The following is a 17303-nucleotide window of genomic DNA, read 5'->3' as shown; positions in this document are numbered from 1 at the left end:
TATATTATATTACTAATGTATCAAACACAAATAATACTAATATATTAATGAAATGTAATAGAATACTTATAACATAATTATTAAAATAATTTTTAAAAGACATGACCATTGGAAATATTAGATATTTAATTGGAAGGAGAAACATAGAGGGAGAAATACAATTGGAAAATATTTTTCAATTCGTCTACAAAATGTTAAAGATGTGATTTGGGATCATTACAGTCGTATCAGAGCTAAACATGCTGCCAGCCTGTGAATTATGAAAGCGTCTACTAGTTTATGGCTATCCCACACTTATTGAAAGTTAATGTTTGACCATTCAACACCCAATGATGAAGAAAGGTATTGGACATATAGATCTGATTGTAAGCACACAAGGAGACACAAGTGTACAACCATTCCACCAGCATATAAGACAACCTCCATAGTTGATACATTGGAGACTCAACTAAAATTGATTCTACTCATTATGGGAGTTCAATACCGCAGGTGTAAATTGCTTTACATCAGAGACGATATTCTAAACAAAATATCAAATAAAGCAAAAATCTAGAGTCAACAATGATGTCAAGAGAGAGATTTTGGATGAAGACAAGCACTCTGTGTATATTTACTTCAAATTATTAAAATAACCATTCCATTTCCATTATACAAGCAACCACTAGTAGTATTTGACCAACATTTTGTAGGATACAATAAAATACTCCATTCACGGTCAAAATAAGAAGATAATCAAAATTTGTGACTTTGAAGACGTAGGAAACCATACCATTGAAATTTGTTTAAAGGTTTAGTCAAACAAGCATAGTAAGCATTTTCTAAGAAAAAGGAAAACTATAGCAAAGGAAGGAATAACAGGTAATGGTTTCAGCGCCATGAACAAACCCATCACATGGGTAAACAAATTTCAATAGATACATTGTGATGGAGCTGCAAATTTTAGTCCTAAGCACCGTGGAAAAGACAGAATTTTCAGATCTCACCCACTACTTATATTCAGTCAGTATGCTTCAAGTCACCAAAAGTAGTCAGGAGAATGTGGAAAAGGAAGTTGACTCATTTGTTCATGCAGACCATTGTGGAGATTGAAATTATTCACATGCACATATACAATGAAGATGGAGTGTCAATTGTTTTCAATTTACCCAAACGAATTGAAGAACACCATATAGCAGTAATGTGTACACCTTTTGTTGAAGGAATACGGAGTATGTATATGGCAAGAGTGATACCCAGTAAAAATACGGTTGTTCTGAGATTTAAAAAATAAAAATAAATTTCACTGGTGGCTGGAAACTGATTGATATAGTGTTAAAGATACGTATGAGACATCTTCTTTCAGCAAGTGTTGAGATAGTGACAGTTGTACCTATAAAATGATCAATGCACAATTTTTCTGCTAATATATATGGTTATATGTCATTAATCCTGTATACCATCTCAGAATTTTCACTCGGCAATAAGAAAGGGAGGGTAATAATGAGAACAAACCAGTAATGATTCTTGTAGGAGTTTACATCAGGCAATAGCAACTGGCAATGTCTTAAGTACGTGGTTGTAGCTACAATAACACAAAAACAGTACCGTTGTTGATAGCGAGGGATATGACACCTCTAATCCAGTATGAAGTGTATATGATAAAAGGTAGTGAGTTTTGAGTTTGATTTAATTATATGAAGTAGCCACTGAAGTAATTGATTAGCGATATTTGATGGTGGGCATATTTTCAGTATCAGAAGAGGTACCAATTTATTCAGGAAGATAATTCATGCAATCTCCCAATGATTTTCTCAGATAATAGTATAGAGAGAAGCATTTATCATCTTAACTGTTTCAATCGCCATGTTTTATTCACAAATAACACAGATAACAACAGAATTGCCAAACCACGTGGAGCAACAGTTGTAAATAGACCAGAAAGATGAAACATTTGTAGAGGAGACGTCAGAATGATCATCAAACTATACAAGTACCGCAGCATTCCATCATGAGGGGGATACAAAGGAATTTGTATTCAGAAACATATATGAAAGACTCTTTCATCAAATGGTATGCTCAAAATGTGGAGAAGACACATTATGTTCTCATATCACAAGATAACCACCAAGCAGATGAGTATTATTAATAATATCCACACCCAACAAATATATCAGTGTATGCATTGAAGATGGTCATATAAACAAAAATTAAAAACCAATTCATATGAGTTGATATATACAGCCATGTATATGAATCCAGTGACTAAACAGGAGACTATATCGCATATGAAGAATCAGTCATACGAAATGTACAGGTAGCAGTATTTGAGGAACAAAGGAATGCCAAAGACTTTGAAAATCAACATCAGGGTGCAAGGACGGCTTGCTTGACTGATTCAAAAAACTCACCCATGAGTGGTATCACTGAAAACTTTGGGAGGATTGAAGTAGCACAAAAAACTGATGTAAAAGACGCTCGGGGCAATTGTAATTATCTCAAACTGGGCTCTATTGAAGGTATACCAAACTTGGGTATTTCTGCAGGAGCACTTGATACAAATTTTGGGCACTCGGACGAAAATTTGAAAATAAGTGAAGGGAACTCCTCTGAGACAAAATCCTCTGGAGGGAAATCTGAAGGAACTTGTTGCTTACCTAGTGAAATGAAACTAATTGCTCGAGATGGTATTGGGCATCAAAAATTTGAAAATGGACTCCATATAATCAAGCACTCGGATTGGTCTCCTCATCGTAGTAGGAATGTTTTACATCATGCAAAGATGACAAATGAATAAGCGAGCCATTAACTGAAGTGTATTTTCTCTCCTTAGCATTCGCGATTTCCATGGGCCCTTTTGGTAGTATTTTCCATCAATTTTACTTATAGCGCTTTGTATATTTGTGGCAGGTGTTCGAATGGATGTGGAACCTGCATGGAAGGAAAGGGCCGAGCATCCAAGTCTCTATGGGTTTTACTATGCCAAGGAAATACTTCGCTTCAGAAAAAAGAAATTATTTTCTCCCACTATAGTCTTGGCCGGAAATTTTTACGACAAATTTGTGCATCGGGAGTTTAATAATTTAGACAATTAAACTATACAAAACAATTGATTAATCTTCTTAAGAGCCCGATAAAATACAAGGCATTTGAAAAGTTTAAAAGTAATTTGTTAAATATTCAAAGAGGTGCAAGGTTTGGAAAGGTAACCGATACCTTTTGATCACCTATAAATATGACATGTAAAATCAAACAAAGAGGGATTCATATTGATATTCTAAAATTTTATATATTATGCACTATGATAGATTATATTCTTTTATTGGCAGAGAAATGAAGTTTTGAACAAAGCCTATGGATTGAATTACGGAGCAAATTTATATGCGATTTCGGAATTGAAATGCAGTAAATAGATCACTTGTAAGGAGTGTCTTTATTGCGATTTTATTTCCGACATAGTTATTTGTTTTAAGTTATTATTAAGTTGGGTCCTTTATAAATTTTTATTTTTATTTTCTATAAATATTTTAATATTCGAATAAGTGGACTGGGTCATTATTGCATTTTAAATTTGATAAACATAAATATTGTGAAATATTTAATTGTTTCCGTATTTATGTGTAGTTTGTCTCCACAGGAGTTAAAGTGCATCTTAGACTAGTTTAAATTGTGTTTATATAATTGATCGGTCGTGTCTGAATTGTTAAAATTATTTATAGTTTAAATATTATTGAATGTATAAAGTTGTACGTTTCAACTTATAATATTGACTCTGATTGCCCATTTAATTAAGCACTGGTCTTTTACTCTTGATTCATAATCCATATGCTAGCAACAATTTCATTTCTTTCCTTTGAAGAATTAATATATATTCATTTGTTGCAATTATCTGTAATAATCACTTTTATTCAAAAAACTCTCATATATTCATTTATTATTCTCAATTCGTAATTTGCAATCTTAAAACTTTCTATAATTCTTGCCCTTTTGAAAGCTTCCATTATATTCGCGTTCTAATCAATTTGCTATAAGCATCCTGGGCTTAAGTGTTTTGTTCAGGATCAAGTACAACTATCTTGGTCTTGCAGAGCCAGAAGTGTAGGGGATTTGGATTGTATCGATCAATCTCGTCAAGTTGGCCTTAACTAGTTGGATATCCCAACATCAAGCAGGCAAGGCTCGTAGGGTTCCAATTTGTGGTTTTGGGAACTAACAGATTGGCGACTCTATTGGGGAGAATTGCAAAAAAAACCCTAAGAGTTTCTGATTGTAGACTAGTAAGAGTTAGATTCTATTTAATTTCTTAAAATATTTTAATAAGTTTTTTACAGTTCATTTAATTTTCTTAAAGATTTTGATCTCTCGGAATTATTTTATAAATCTTAAGTTGTTTTATAAAGATTTGATCTTGTAGGAGCATTCTATATTTTTCTTTAAGTTTTTTCTGCAAATTCGATCTTTGGTGAGTTATACTCTGCTGGAAGGAACAACTCAGATTTTTGAAGACAATTTATTTCCTCTATTTGGAGGTGGTGACTCTATTGTTTTTTGATTGTTACTTTAACAAAAGGAGTGCCTGAATGATTAGTGACTTTGCTGAGGGAGTAGACTCAGAAGGAAATGGTAGATGGTCTTTCAAATATATCGATCATTTGAAAGAAAGCCTTTTATTCTAGATAGCATTAGGCCTTTGGATTTCAGCAATTTTGATTATGAATCTAGCAAGTTATCTCCAAAGCTTTCACAACTGGTACCAAAGTTGCATGGAGAATGGGATGAATCAGCAATTAGACATTTGGATGCATTCTATACATTTATAGAAGATTATGAGATTTTTGCGGAAGATCAGGTAATGAAATTGTTTGCCAGGACTTTGAAAGACAATGCAAGACAGGCATATGAATCATTACCCACACAATGTATCTCATTATGGAAACAATTCGAACAATAGTTCCTATATCAATTGCATGATACAAGTGAGGAAGATGACGTGTGTTATGAACAAGATGAAAATCATAGCTCCAACATGGAAGAGGGTCTAGACATGTCTCTAATTGATGCCTTTTTCTATATAGAAAGATATGAAGGCGAGACTTCAGCACATTTGTTTTTGAGGGTGGTAAATGCTTACCATGAGATCCTGTCGAACCTCAAACCTCCTTACAGGGAATTTTTGAACAGAATTGTCAAGTTGAAAATCTCACCAAAGGACCCTGACGTGAAGATTCTTCTTCAGATATGGGATGAAGCTATTAAAGATGAAGCAAAAGATACTAAAGTAATATAAGAACATAATAATATTTCAGATTCAAATGTAGAAGAAATTGAAGAAGAATCCGATCATGATGAGACTGGTAAGGAATTAGATTGTGAAGAAAATGGAAATGATGAAGAGGATTCTCTCATTGTGGATGAGATTTCGACCTTGTTAGATATGGAATATCAAAAGTATGTCGAAAAGGGTGGTCAATTTTTTCTTCCCATACACAAGGAGAAACAAATAGATATGTTGTATGAAACTTTTAATGAACAAGAAAATTCATTTATCTTGTCAAATCCATTTAACTTTAATGGTATGGAAACCAATGAATCCCAAGGGGCATACAACTCTCAGGAAGATAATTTATTTGTTGAAGACGTGGATTGTACATACGAGACAGCATATGAATGTGAAAAGGTTTCAAATGGAAGTTCTCATAAAGATATTCTCGGGGTTGCTTTCTTGAATTCATCGTTTGAAGATCTTTTATGCAATCATAAATATCAGCACTATCACATATTAATGATTTTGAAGTTGACAAAATTCATGATATGTATTTAATAGATGGGACATCTCCTAGTTTATCATATGAACAAGAAATGCAATCATATGAGCATGGTTCTGAATATCTTCCAAATTTCATATCTGACCAAATTCTTGTTAAAAGAAAAGTTGCATCCCTTGAAGAAGACCCATCTTCGAATCCATTTTATGATCAATATTTGCATTTAAAATGTGAAGATGAGATGGAACCGAATGTACATAATAACGAGGAAGTGTTGGAAGTTAGTCCTGAAATTTTTTCAAGTATCTCAATTAATCAGATTCTTGACAAAACAAAAGTAATAATGTTTGAATGCGGGTTATATTCAAAATCTTCTTGTGAAGAGAATTGTTCGGAATGTGGGGCAGATTGTGTGCAAAAGGAAAATCAGACAAAGGTGACTTATTCTAATGGAAGTATGACTGATTACATACATACGAACCTTCCATTCAGCAAGGATCACAACACACTTATGACTTCTCAACAACAAAACAAAAGTTAAATACCAAGGATTGCATTCATCAAGTAGGGATAGTAAATATTTCTCATCAGGATGATATATTTGATATAGGTATGAAATATATGCAGCATACTGAGGTAAGTATCCCTAAAGACTCTATGATAACATTTATTGACATATGCTTAAAGAATTGCTTTCAAGTTTTCAGCATCCTTCTTTTGAGGATTTTTCTTTTATGTATACTAATCAAATCAATGAAGTAAGAAATAACATGCTTGAATTAAATAATCAGATTTTTTTTTTTAAAAGATCCTATTGATAAGGCAAATGTAGATTCTGATCTTGAACAAGAGATGCACATGTCATGTGATAATCGTTTTATATGTACTAATGGATCAGATTTTACTAATGGGTGATTTGATATCATATTCAGGAAATCCAAAGTGTTTAATGATTAGAATAAGGTGTTTGATAAAGGAAAGGATTAGTGTTCATTTTTTTGGGGGCCTGGGGCCATCCAATTTCACCGTGCACCATGTTAAGCATGGATGTTCGGTCTACTCCTTCAGAGATAACTGAGATCTTGCTATCCTCACATGGAGCATATGTCCCCAGAAAGAGCCACTGATGGAGCTTAATTTTAGTCCTAATCACCATGGAAAGGACAAAATTTTCAGATCTTGCCCACTACTTATATTCAATCAGTATGCTTCAAGTCAGCAAAAGTAGTCAGGAGAATGTGGAAAAGGAAGTTGGCTCATTTGTTCATGCAGACCATTGTGGAGATTGAAATTATTCACATGCACATATACAATGAAGATGGAGTGTCAATTGTTTTCAATTTACCCAAATGAATTGAAGAACACCATATAGCAGTAATGTGTACACCTTTTGTTGAAGGAATAAGGAGTATGTATATGGCAAGAGTGATACCCAATAAACTTACAGTTGTTCTGAGATCTAAAAAAAATAAAAACAATTTCACTTACCTGTAGGTTGGTGGCTGGAAACTGATTGATATAGTGTTGAAGATATGTATGAGACATCCTCTTTCAGCAAGTGTTGAAATAGTGACAGTTGTACCTATAAAATGATCAATGCACAAGTTTTCTGCTAATATATATGGTTATATGTCATTAATCTTGTATACAATCTTAGAATTTTCACTCGGCAATAAGAAAGGGAGGGTAATAGTCAGAACACACCAGTAATGATTCTTGTAGGAGTTTACATCAGGCAATAGCAACTGCCAATGTCTAAGTACGTGGTTGTAGCTACAATAATGCAAAAACTGTGCCGTTGTTGATAGCCAGGGATATGACACCTCTAATCAAGTATGAAGTGTATATGATAAAAGGTAGTGAGTTTTGAGTTTGATTTAATTATATGAAGTAGCCATTGAAGTAATTGATTAGTGATATTTGATGGTGGGCATATTTTTAATATTAGAAGAGGTACCGATTTATTCAGAAAGATAATTCATGCAAAATCCCAATGATTTTCTCAGATAATAGTATAGAGAGAAGCATTTATCATCATAACTATTTCAATTGCCATGTTTTATTCACAAATAACACAGATAACAACAGAATTGCCAAACCACGTGGAGCAATAGTTGTAAATAGACCAGAAAGATGAAACATTTGTAGAGGAGATGTCAGAATGATCATCAAACTATACAAGTACTGCAGCATTCCATCATGAGGGGGATACAAAAGAATTTGTATTCAGAAACATGTATGAAAGACTCTTTCATTACATAGTATGCTCAAAACGTGGAGAAGACACATTATGTTCTCACGTCACAGGATAACCACCAAGCAGATGAGTATTATTAATAATATCTACAGCCAACAAATATATCAGTGTATGCATAAGATGGTCATATAAACACAAATTAAAAACCAATTCATATGAGTTGATATATACAGCCATGTATATGTATCGAGTGACTAAACAGGAGAGTATATCATATATGAAGAATCATTCATACGAAATGTACAGGTAGCAGTATTTGAGGAACAAAGGAATGCCAAAGAGTCTGAAAATCAGCATCATGGTGCAAGGACGACTTACTTGACTGATTCAGAAAACTCACCCATGAGTGGTATCATTGAAAACTCTGGGAGGATTGAAGTAGTGCCAGAAATTGATGTAAAAGACGCTCAGGCCAATTGTAATTATCTCAAACCGGGCTCTATTGAAGGTACACCAAACTTGGGAATTTCTGCAGGAGCACTTGATACAGATTTTGGGCACTCAGACGAAAATTTGAAAATAACTGAAGGGAACTCCTTTGAGACAAAATCCTTTGGAGGGACATATGAAGGAACTTGTTGCTTGGCTAGTGAAACGAAACTGATAGCCTAAGATAGTATTGGGCATCAAAAATTTGAAAATGGACTCCATATAATCAAGTGCTTGGATTGGTCTCCTCATCATAGTTGGAATGTTTTACATCATGCAAAGACGAAAAATGAATAAGCAAGCCATTAACTGAAGCGTATTTTCTCTCCTTAGCATTCGCGATTTGCACGAGCCCTTTTAGTAGTATTTCCCATCAATTTTACTTACAGTGCTTTGTATATTCGTGGCAGGTGTTCGAATGGTGGTGGAACTTGCGGGGAAGGAAAGCGTCAAGCGTCCAAGTCTCTACGGGTTTCACTATGCCAAGGAAATACTTTGCCTCAAAAAAAAGAAATTATTTTCTCCCACTATAGTCTTGGCTGGAAATTTCACGACAAATTTGTGCATCGGGAGTTTAATAATTCAGACAATTAAACTATACAAAACAATTGATTAATCTTCTTAAGAGCCCTATAAAATACAAGGCATTTGAGAAGTTTAAAAGTCATTTGTAAAATATTCGAAGATGTGCAAGGTTTGGAAAGGTAACCGATACCTTTTGATCACCTATAAATATGACATGTAAAATCAAACAAAGAGGGATTCATATTGATATTCTAAAATTTTATATATTATGCACTATGATAGATTATATTCTTTTATCGGCGGAGAAATGAAGTTTTGAACAAAGGCCATGGATTGAATTACGGAGCAAATTTATATGCGATTTCAGAATTGAAATGCAGTAAATAGATCATCTGTAAGGAGTGCCTTTATTGCGATTTTATTTTTGGCATAGTTATTTATTTTAAATTTTGGAGTTTTAAATTATTATTAAGTCGTGTCCTTTATAAATATTTTAATATTCGGATAAGTGGACTGGGTCACTATTGCATGTTAAATTTGATTAAAATAAATATTTTGAAATATTTAATTGTTTTCGTATTTATGTGTAGTTTGTCTCTGCAGGAGTTAAAGTGCATCTTAGACTAGTTTAAATTGCATTTATATAATTGATCCATTGCGTCTGAATTGTTAAAATTATTTATAGTTTAAATATATTGAATTTTATAAAGTTGTACGTTTCAACTTATAATATTGACTTTGATTGCCCATTTAATTAAGCATTGGTCTTTTACTCTTGATTCATAATCCATGTGCTGACAACTGTTTTTTTTTCCCTTTGAAGAATTAATATATTTTCATTTGTTGCAATCATCAGTAATAATCACTTTTATTCAAAAAACTCTCATATATTCGTTTATTATTCTCAATTCGTAATTTGCAATCTTAAAGCTTTCTATAATTTTTGCCATTTTGAAAGCTTTCATTATATTCACATTCTAATCAATCTGCTAAAAGCATCCTGGGCTTAAGTGTTTTATTCAGGATCAGGTACACACGCGTTAGTCTTGCAGAGCCAGAAGTGCAGGGGATTTGGATAGCGTCGATCAATCCCGTCAAGTTGGCCTTAAGATATTTCGTCAAGTATTGTCTTTCCTTCCTCTAATACAATAACAAGTAATTTTTTGAGTTGAATGGTTATATTCAATATTCACCATGTACGCATGATTGAAAAAAATTAAATAAAACAAAGACATAGAAAAAAATTGTTCATTGACATTGATAATTTTATTGGGCATAATTAGAGTCTTTACATGGAGTTATTTCATATTTCCTTGTTTGTAAGAGGCCTAATTGGGGCTCATGGGGCTACGAGGCCTAAAAGAGCAAGATTGTGATTTTGAAGACTAGGACTTTGAAAGATGGTGCAAAATGGTTGGAAAATGATCAAGAACATTGTGAGGGTTGTCAAAACACTCATTTGCCTTGTTGGGATGCTTGGTGAGTTTGTTTGCAGGCTAAGCACAAAGTTGCATACTTGGGGTTTGAAGGGTTAGGAGTGAATTGATAGACGAGTTTCAAGGTTGGAGAGGACTAGGAAAAGATCCTCTGAAGTAGGGTATCAAGAATAAACCCTAGGAAGGCTAAGAGAAAGCCTTGGATAGAGCAAGAAGGCTCGAAGTGTGAGAAACTCTCCATTATTGCCTAAATCATTAATCCACTCGCTGATGTTAATATGAGAACAATTTAAATGACAACCAAAGGCATAGCTTTGCTGAGAGAAAAGTAAAGTTATTCCCAAAGGTTTCAAAAGCATGTCTAATATCTTGAGCACTTACAGTAATACTTTCTAACTTTTTCCATCAATCGATATGAAAATAATAATGACGTAAATACTAGTCAAAGTTAGTCCAAATAAATGGAGTAGCTAATGGGCCTTGTTTAGAGTTCTTACTACAAGTAATTGTTGAAGTTTCTTAAGTCTGTTATTTTGATGCGGTGATCAAATTTGAGTACTGGTCATGTAAGACGAAAAGTACAAGAATGAAAAGCAAGGTGCTAATGCTTATACAAAAGGTTATGGCATCAAAACTTACCTTATGCTACAAAGATGATCAGGACAGTAGTATCGATTCAAGGAGTTTCTTCTTTAAAAAAGCTTGTAGCGGTAAGCATGGTTTCTAGATTTTGAAAGGAGAAGAACAAATATAAGTCTGAGCAATGATTTAGTCCCTACATCCACGAAAAACATCCATGAGAGAAGAAACAACATTTTTAGTAATGTTTTCAAGCATAACATTGACATGTGATCACAGATTGTGTGCAATCCAAGTTAAATAGATATTCATCCATTAGAAAACATATCTGAGATATTTTATTATGCATGCTTCAGCAGTCACCTGGAATTAGCGAATTGAAGCTTCAACAACATGATGTTTTGAGGATATGATTGGAGCACAAGAAACTCATGCAACACTTTGCAAGTGATAAGGTTGTGTTTAGGCGTGGATTGTGAAATTATTGAAATGGGTTTCCAACAATCTTTGAGCAACTAATTGTTTGAAGCAAACAAACTATCCTAAGCATGCCGTTTCGTTTCCATTTAATCACTATCAATGTGTTAACCAAATCACATGAAGCTATCAGGATGGGAGTTGTTCTGATTTACAATAATAAATAAGTTTGCCTAAATAAACATCAGAGGGCTTGCGTAGTAGACACTGAGGAGCACCTACGCTCGATGAACCATGAAGAACCACAATGGTGCCAAATGCAAAATATTGTGAGAGATACATTACGCATCATAGCCGTAATCTTCCAAAGTAAAGGATATCAAAAAATGTGTATTTGCATCATTAGAAGCGATTGGAATTGAGTCGGAGCCCTTCAGCCTAAAATCGCACTTCGGTATCTTGAGATATATATGCAGAGTACTATTTTGAAAAGAAATAACCACGATAATGAAATTTTTAGTTTTCGTATCCTAGAGAGACCATTCAAGCAAGGATTTTTACCTATTATTATTGGATAGTCTATATCTAATCATAGTCTATGTCTTTTGTAGGTATGAATAAATCCACAGATAGAGAGTTTATGCATGAGTATTTCCATTTTTTCAACAATGAAGTAAATTGTTTGGTTATTTTTTAATGAGCACAAAATATGAAATTATCAAACTGTTTGGTCAAAGATGTTTTAAAGCTTTGTAATTAGTTATATGTTATGAAGGGGTGTGATTTTTAGAAAAGAAACCGATACCTCTTATTGCCTTATAAATAAAAGATGTAAAATACAATTATGGACAATTCATATTTTCCATAAGTTTTGATATACGAAAAATACAGAGGTACTTAACATTTTATTTCCTAAATTATTTTTTTGGCATATTATAAGTGCACTCTTGATATATTATATTCTTCTCTTGGCCATGATCAAATCTTTGAACTAAGCCCGTGGGTTCTTGATTAGTGAATAAATATTTGTTACATGCGGTTCTGGAGGCAAATTGCATTGGATGGATCATCCATAAGGAGCGTCTCTAGTGCAATGTTTTTTTTTGCATAATCTGTAGGTGTTTATTTTATTCATTTGCATTAGAGTTTAAAATATTATTAAGTTGTGTCCTTTATAAATATTTTTATTAATTTCTATAAACATTTTAAAATTCGAATAAGTGGACTAGGTCATTATTGCATTTCAAACTTGATAAACATAGATATTGCAAAATATTTAATTGTTTCCGTATTTATGTCTAGATTGTTTCCATATCACAAGAGTTAAAGCCCATTGTAGACTAGTTTAAAATTGCATTTGTATAATTGATCTGTTGCGTCTGAATTGTTAAAATCGTTTATAGTTTAAGTGCAACAATTTTATAAAGTTGTACATTTCAACTTATAGTATCGACTCTATTTCCCCATTTAATTACGCAGTTCTCTTTATATTATTCATGATTCATAATTCATAAGCTGGCAATTATTTCATATCTTTCCTTTGAGCAATTAATGTATTCATTTGTTGCAATAATTCATAATTATTATTATCTTTAAGTCATTCTTACAATTATTTATTCTCATTTTCAATTCAAAATTTAATCATTTTTCCGCATTTTCATACAAGTTGAAAGTTTTCTACAATTCTTGCCATTTAAGAAACTTTTAATATAAATTCTAATCAATTTGCTTTAAGCATCTTGGATCTAAGTTGTTGTCCAGGATTAGGTGCACCCGCCTTGGCCTTACAGAGCTAGAAGTGCAGGGAACTTAGATTACATCATTCAATTCCATCAAGTTGCCCACAACCGGTTGGATATCCCAGCATCGAGTTGACAAGACTTGTAGTATTCTGATCTGGGGTTTTGGGAACCAACAGTAAGAATGGTTGTACCATAAACACTATTATGTAATGCGCTGTCTTTGCGGTAGATAAACACTATTATGTAATGCGCTGTCTTTGCAGTAGAGAAATCAAAATGCTAATGTTGTGTAAGGAATAAACAATAATTAGTTCGAGAAGTATTTTTATATGTATGTTTTCGTAAATTCTTTGTTTGGAAGTTTTTGGTACTTCAATTTGTTCCAACTTGTTTAACTACAGCTTTTCAAAAGTAGTTTTGATTATGGTATTCACTTGAAGTTTGAACTATACCTTTGCATTTTGGTATTCATGCTTATGCATTTGTAGATTATCATGTCAAACTATTTGCTTTACTTATACTTCCATATCATGTCTTACAGTGCCCCATTGGCTTCAACACCGATTTGGGCTAGAGAATTTAGCTCTTCAGAAGAGCTTGTTACAGAATTTTGCAGGGAGTGTCGAATTGTTCGCAAAGGTATGTGATGGTGATAACTTTGTAACCTGATCACAAATATTTTAATTTATGGTGATAAGTAGCCATTCATTTGATTTTGTTATGATAAAGGTTTAGATTTGTTGAATGCAGTCTGTCCATTCAATCATTGATACGCTAAAGCAACTTTGCATCCTGATTTGACGAGTTTCCTTTTAGGTCTTGCCGGTGATTTGAAAAAGGCAATGAAGGATGGAAAACCTATAATAATTGAGGTAAGGATGCACTCTCAATCTGGTTAATCCAAGGATTTGAAATAAATTTTAGTGAAGAAGTTTATAGATATCAATTAATTGACTGTTATAAAGCAGCGTCTGTTATCAATATAAGTTATAAAATGATGGTTGTATTAAATACCGACATATATGTATGTTAGGGAGTCAGGTGCTTTGTAATTTAACTTCATCTCAGGTATCTATAGGTGCACTTTTTAACATGTAATTAGTGATTCCGTGAATAATAATTGTTTATTTATTCACTTCTCATACTTATTATGTACAAGTAATGCTCTAAAGTTGTGATATCCCCATCAAAATAAGACTTATATATCAATAAATAAAAAATAATATAATTACAATAAATAGAGATACAATTATAATATAATAATTTTTTTTTTGGATTGGTAAACAGCCGAAGCCAAGATTAATTATTGTTATTTATTGTAATTAATTATTTTATGTGTTAAGCAAATTTGAACCCAAGACCTCCCACATGAGAGGCTGACAAGTTACCGTTGTGTTGTAGGCTCTTGCTTGATTATAATATAATATTTAATCATATTATAATATCATTTAATTATGATAATAATACCAAGTATGAAAATGAATAAAAAATAAAATGATAACCCAATATAATTATTTACAATAAATAAAATATATTTTAATATAGGAAACCTATATTAAATAAATATCATAATATAACCGATAATGTTCCTATATCACAATCTATGTGTTAAATGGTTGTTTGATACTATACAAAATATTAAAAATAAATAAAAAATGAAAAATATAATTTTGATATAATATTTTGTTTATTTAATATATTATTAAAATACTTTATATTAAGAAGAAGCTTGTAGAGATGTATCAAACTCAAGTGTAGTCTATATGGCCTTCTCTACGGGTTTGGTCTTAAAAGTGTTCACCAAAACACAAAGTCTTTCCTATAGACCCTTAATGAAAAGCATAACAACACGCCTGGGAGGCATCTTTGGAACCATGACTGCATCATGGTGAAACTCATTGATGTATGCCTATCCATGACCTGTTTTCCTCTTCAAGGCTAGATCTCTATAGTACGAATCAATGTCCTTCCGATTAAACCTAGCTATAAGCGTCCATGTGAACTTAGTATAGGAGCATATGAGATCATCGTTCTGTGTGACTAATTCATGGTGCCACCAATCGTATACAGCCCCCACTCTTGACGTAACACTGCAAATTTAATAGCCTCCTACTCTGGCATAAGTTGAAGTGCTAGATAAATGTCAAACTTGTGCACTTCCCACTGCAATCGAATGGAGATAATGTAAGCTTGCTGATAGAATTTCCAAGGTCCCCATTTTGGTGTTGTATAGGCCATCTATCTCCTCTAGACCTCAAAGTATCTAGACACTGAGCACAATAATGGGGCAGTGGAAATGCATATCTAATATGTTGAGGTAAAGCACACCACTCATTTATAGCTGCAATCATTGCATCCTTGAATCCTACATTGTCCAAGGGATCTATTGCTGCATGCTCCTCTCTAGGATGGAAGTGTGGCTTTAGGCATCTATTAACTGTGCATGTGTATGTCTTCTCTCGTCTAGGAGAGCCAAATATGCTATCATCTAAGGAAAGGGACCTACTGATCCATGCTTGTCTTGTCTCTACCCAACTCTAATTGATCCGAGGTATCCTTTAATCCGTCTCATACTTGTGTTATCCATGGTTGTGTATTAGTTAAAGTCCTCAGCAACTCACAATCGAGATCCTACTATTCGAATTTCTATTAACATCATGTAGATCTCCAATTTTTGTTGTTTCCTCGATACCGAATGTAATCGAGCCTGAGCTCTCCCACAAGCATAGTATTTGTTTATGTTAGCTCTACCTAGATGTATAAATGAGAACACCACACTCAACAAGCTAGCAGATTCTCTGCTCTGATACCATTTGTAAGATGCTAAATTTTCATACTAAATTTAATGAACTGGAAATAACCAAAATAACATTTTTTTTCAAGTTAAACATGAAAGATTGTTATAACGACCTTAGTATCACCTATGATTATTATTTTATTCCAATTCATACATATTCAAGTAAAGAAATTACTAATCTAATTGCTTCTTAATCCAATAAAAGAGAAACTAATCTTAACCATATTATCTAACTATAGTACATAACTTTAAATGCAAAATATAAATATGAAGTAAAGTACCTGATTTTTCAGATGTCTTGCATGTAGACTTTAATCTTGAGTTGTGCAAGCCTTGGCTACTGGAGGAGAGGAGAAGCATTGTCAAGGACTTAACCTCACAACCATGGACCCTTAAGTATCCCTACACAATCTCTACTGAGAAAGGCCCTCTCTACGCTGGGATTAGGCTTGGGACACCACTATCCAACCACTGAGCATCCTAGTATTATAGTGTTGGCTAAACAACTAGCTAGGTTTATATTACCTTCCATACACCTATTTGCCAATTGTTATCAACCCTGACCTCTAGTGATCACAGTAGCAAGCATGCCACTAACCAACATTGGCCATGGATTTGTGATATCTCTATGTACCCAATCAACCACTACTCGACTTGACAAACAAGACTATACTATGGACTATCATGAGCTAACACGGACTTTAAACATCTGTTGTTACATGCTTAAGTTATTGCTGGTTCTTTCCTTTTACCATGCATGAAGAAATCATAGTTCAATGATTTCTATTTCGCACCCTTCATCTCGACCATGCTGGTCTTCCCAGATGAATCATGGGGTAGATGTATAAGCATTCATAATCACAACCAATGTATTTGTCGACTTGGGCTTGGCATTTATAAAATATAATGAAATTTTGGAAAATCTATTCTTGATTAGCAATGGTGTAGTTTCTTATCTCAGGAAATATATTCTAGATATCCCTGTATAAGCTACACTCCAATTATTCATAATTCTTGAAAGATAATTTATTATATGAGAAATGCCATGGTTCTGGAGCATTCGTACAATATTTAGATAAAGAAAGAAGTCATTGGATCATATCTTGATTTGTTCTAACAACATTATTATAACTTTCCAAATAGTTATCAGCTACGCTTCACTATATCATTTTTAGAAAAAAAAAAAGTTTGGCAATGTTGATTTCATGACTTGACTAGAGGTTGTCCTTTGCAAGGGCTCGAATGATCCCTAAGGAAATGCTAGAATTCACAATCTTTGAATGCTATGTAAAATAAGAATGGTATTAATTGGCTACTGCCATTCTGTTGTAGGAAGCTCGAAACTGATATACTGAATATGATTACGCAACGACTGAAGAG

At 33.2% G+C, this 17303-nt stretch overlaps 1 protein-coding gene across 10 annotated transcripts in view; it reads left to right on the top strand.

The window, feature by feature from the left end:
* The window catches only part of LOC149570682 (P-loop containing nucleoside triphosphate hydrolases superfamily protein), a 188976-nt gene that overhangs the window by 42020 nt on the left and 129653 nt on the right, over window positions 1–17303 (top strand). For 6 of the 10 annotated variants that reach the window (XM_089823228.1, XM_089823227.1, XM_089823223.1 and 3 more), the window contains 2 exons: window positions 13668–13765; window positions 13943–13998. In XM_089823228.1, coding sequence (XP_089679354.1) covers window positions 13668–13765; window positions 13943–13998 — 154 coding nt within the window. Of the gene's footprint in view, window positions 1–9975; window positions 10075–13667; window positions 13766–13942; window positions 13999–17303 lie in introns of all 10 variants that reach the window. The other 4 variants (XM_089823224.1, XM_089823220.1, XM_089823219.1 and 1 more) reach the window with 1 other exon arrangement.

The sequence above is a fragment of the Cupressus sempervirens genome, chromosome 3 (assembly GCF_028749045.1).
Source record: "Cupressus sempervirens isolate cs-2001-9-10 chromosome 3, ASM2874904v1, whole genome shotgun sequence".
Lineage (NCBI taxonomy): Eukaryota > Viridiplantae > Streptophyta > Pinopsida > Cupressales > Cupressaceae > Cupressus > Cupressus sempervirens.
The sequence above is the reverse complement of the archived record's forward strand: the minus strand, read 5'-3'. Positions and strand labels throughout refer to the sequence as shown.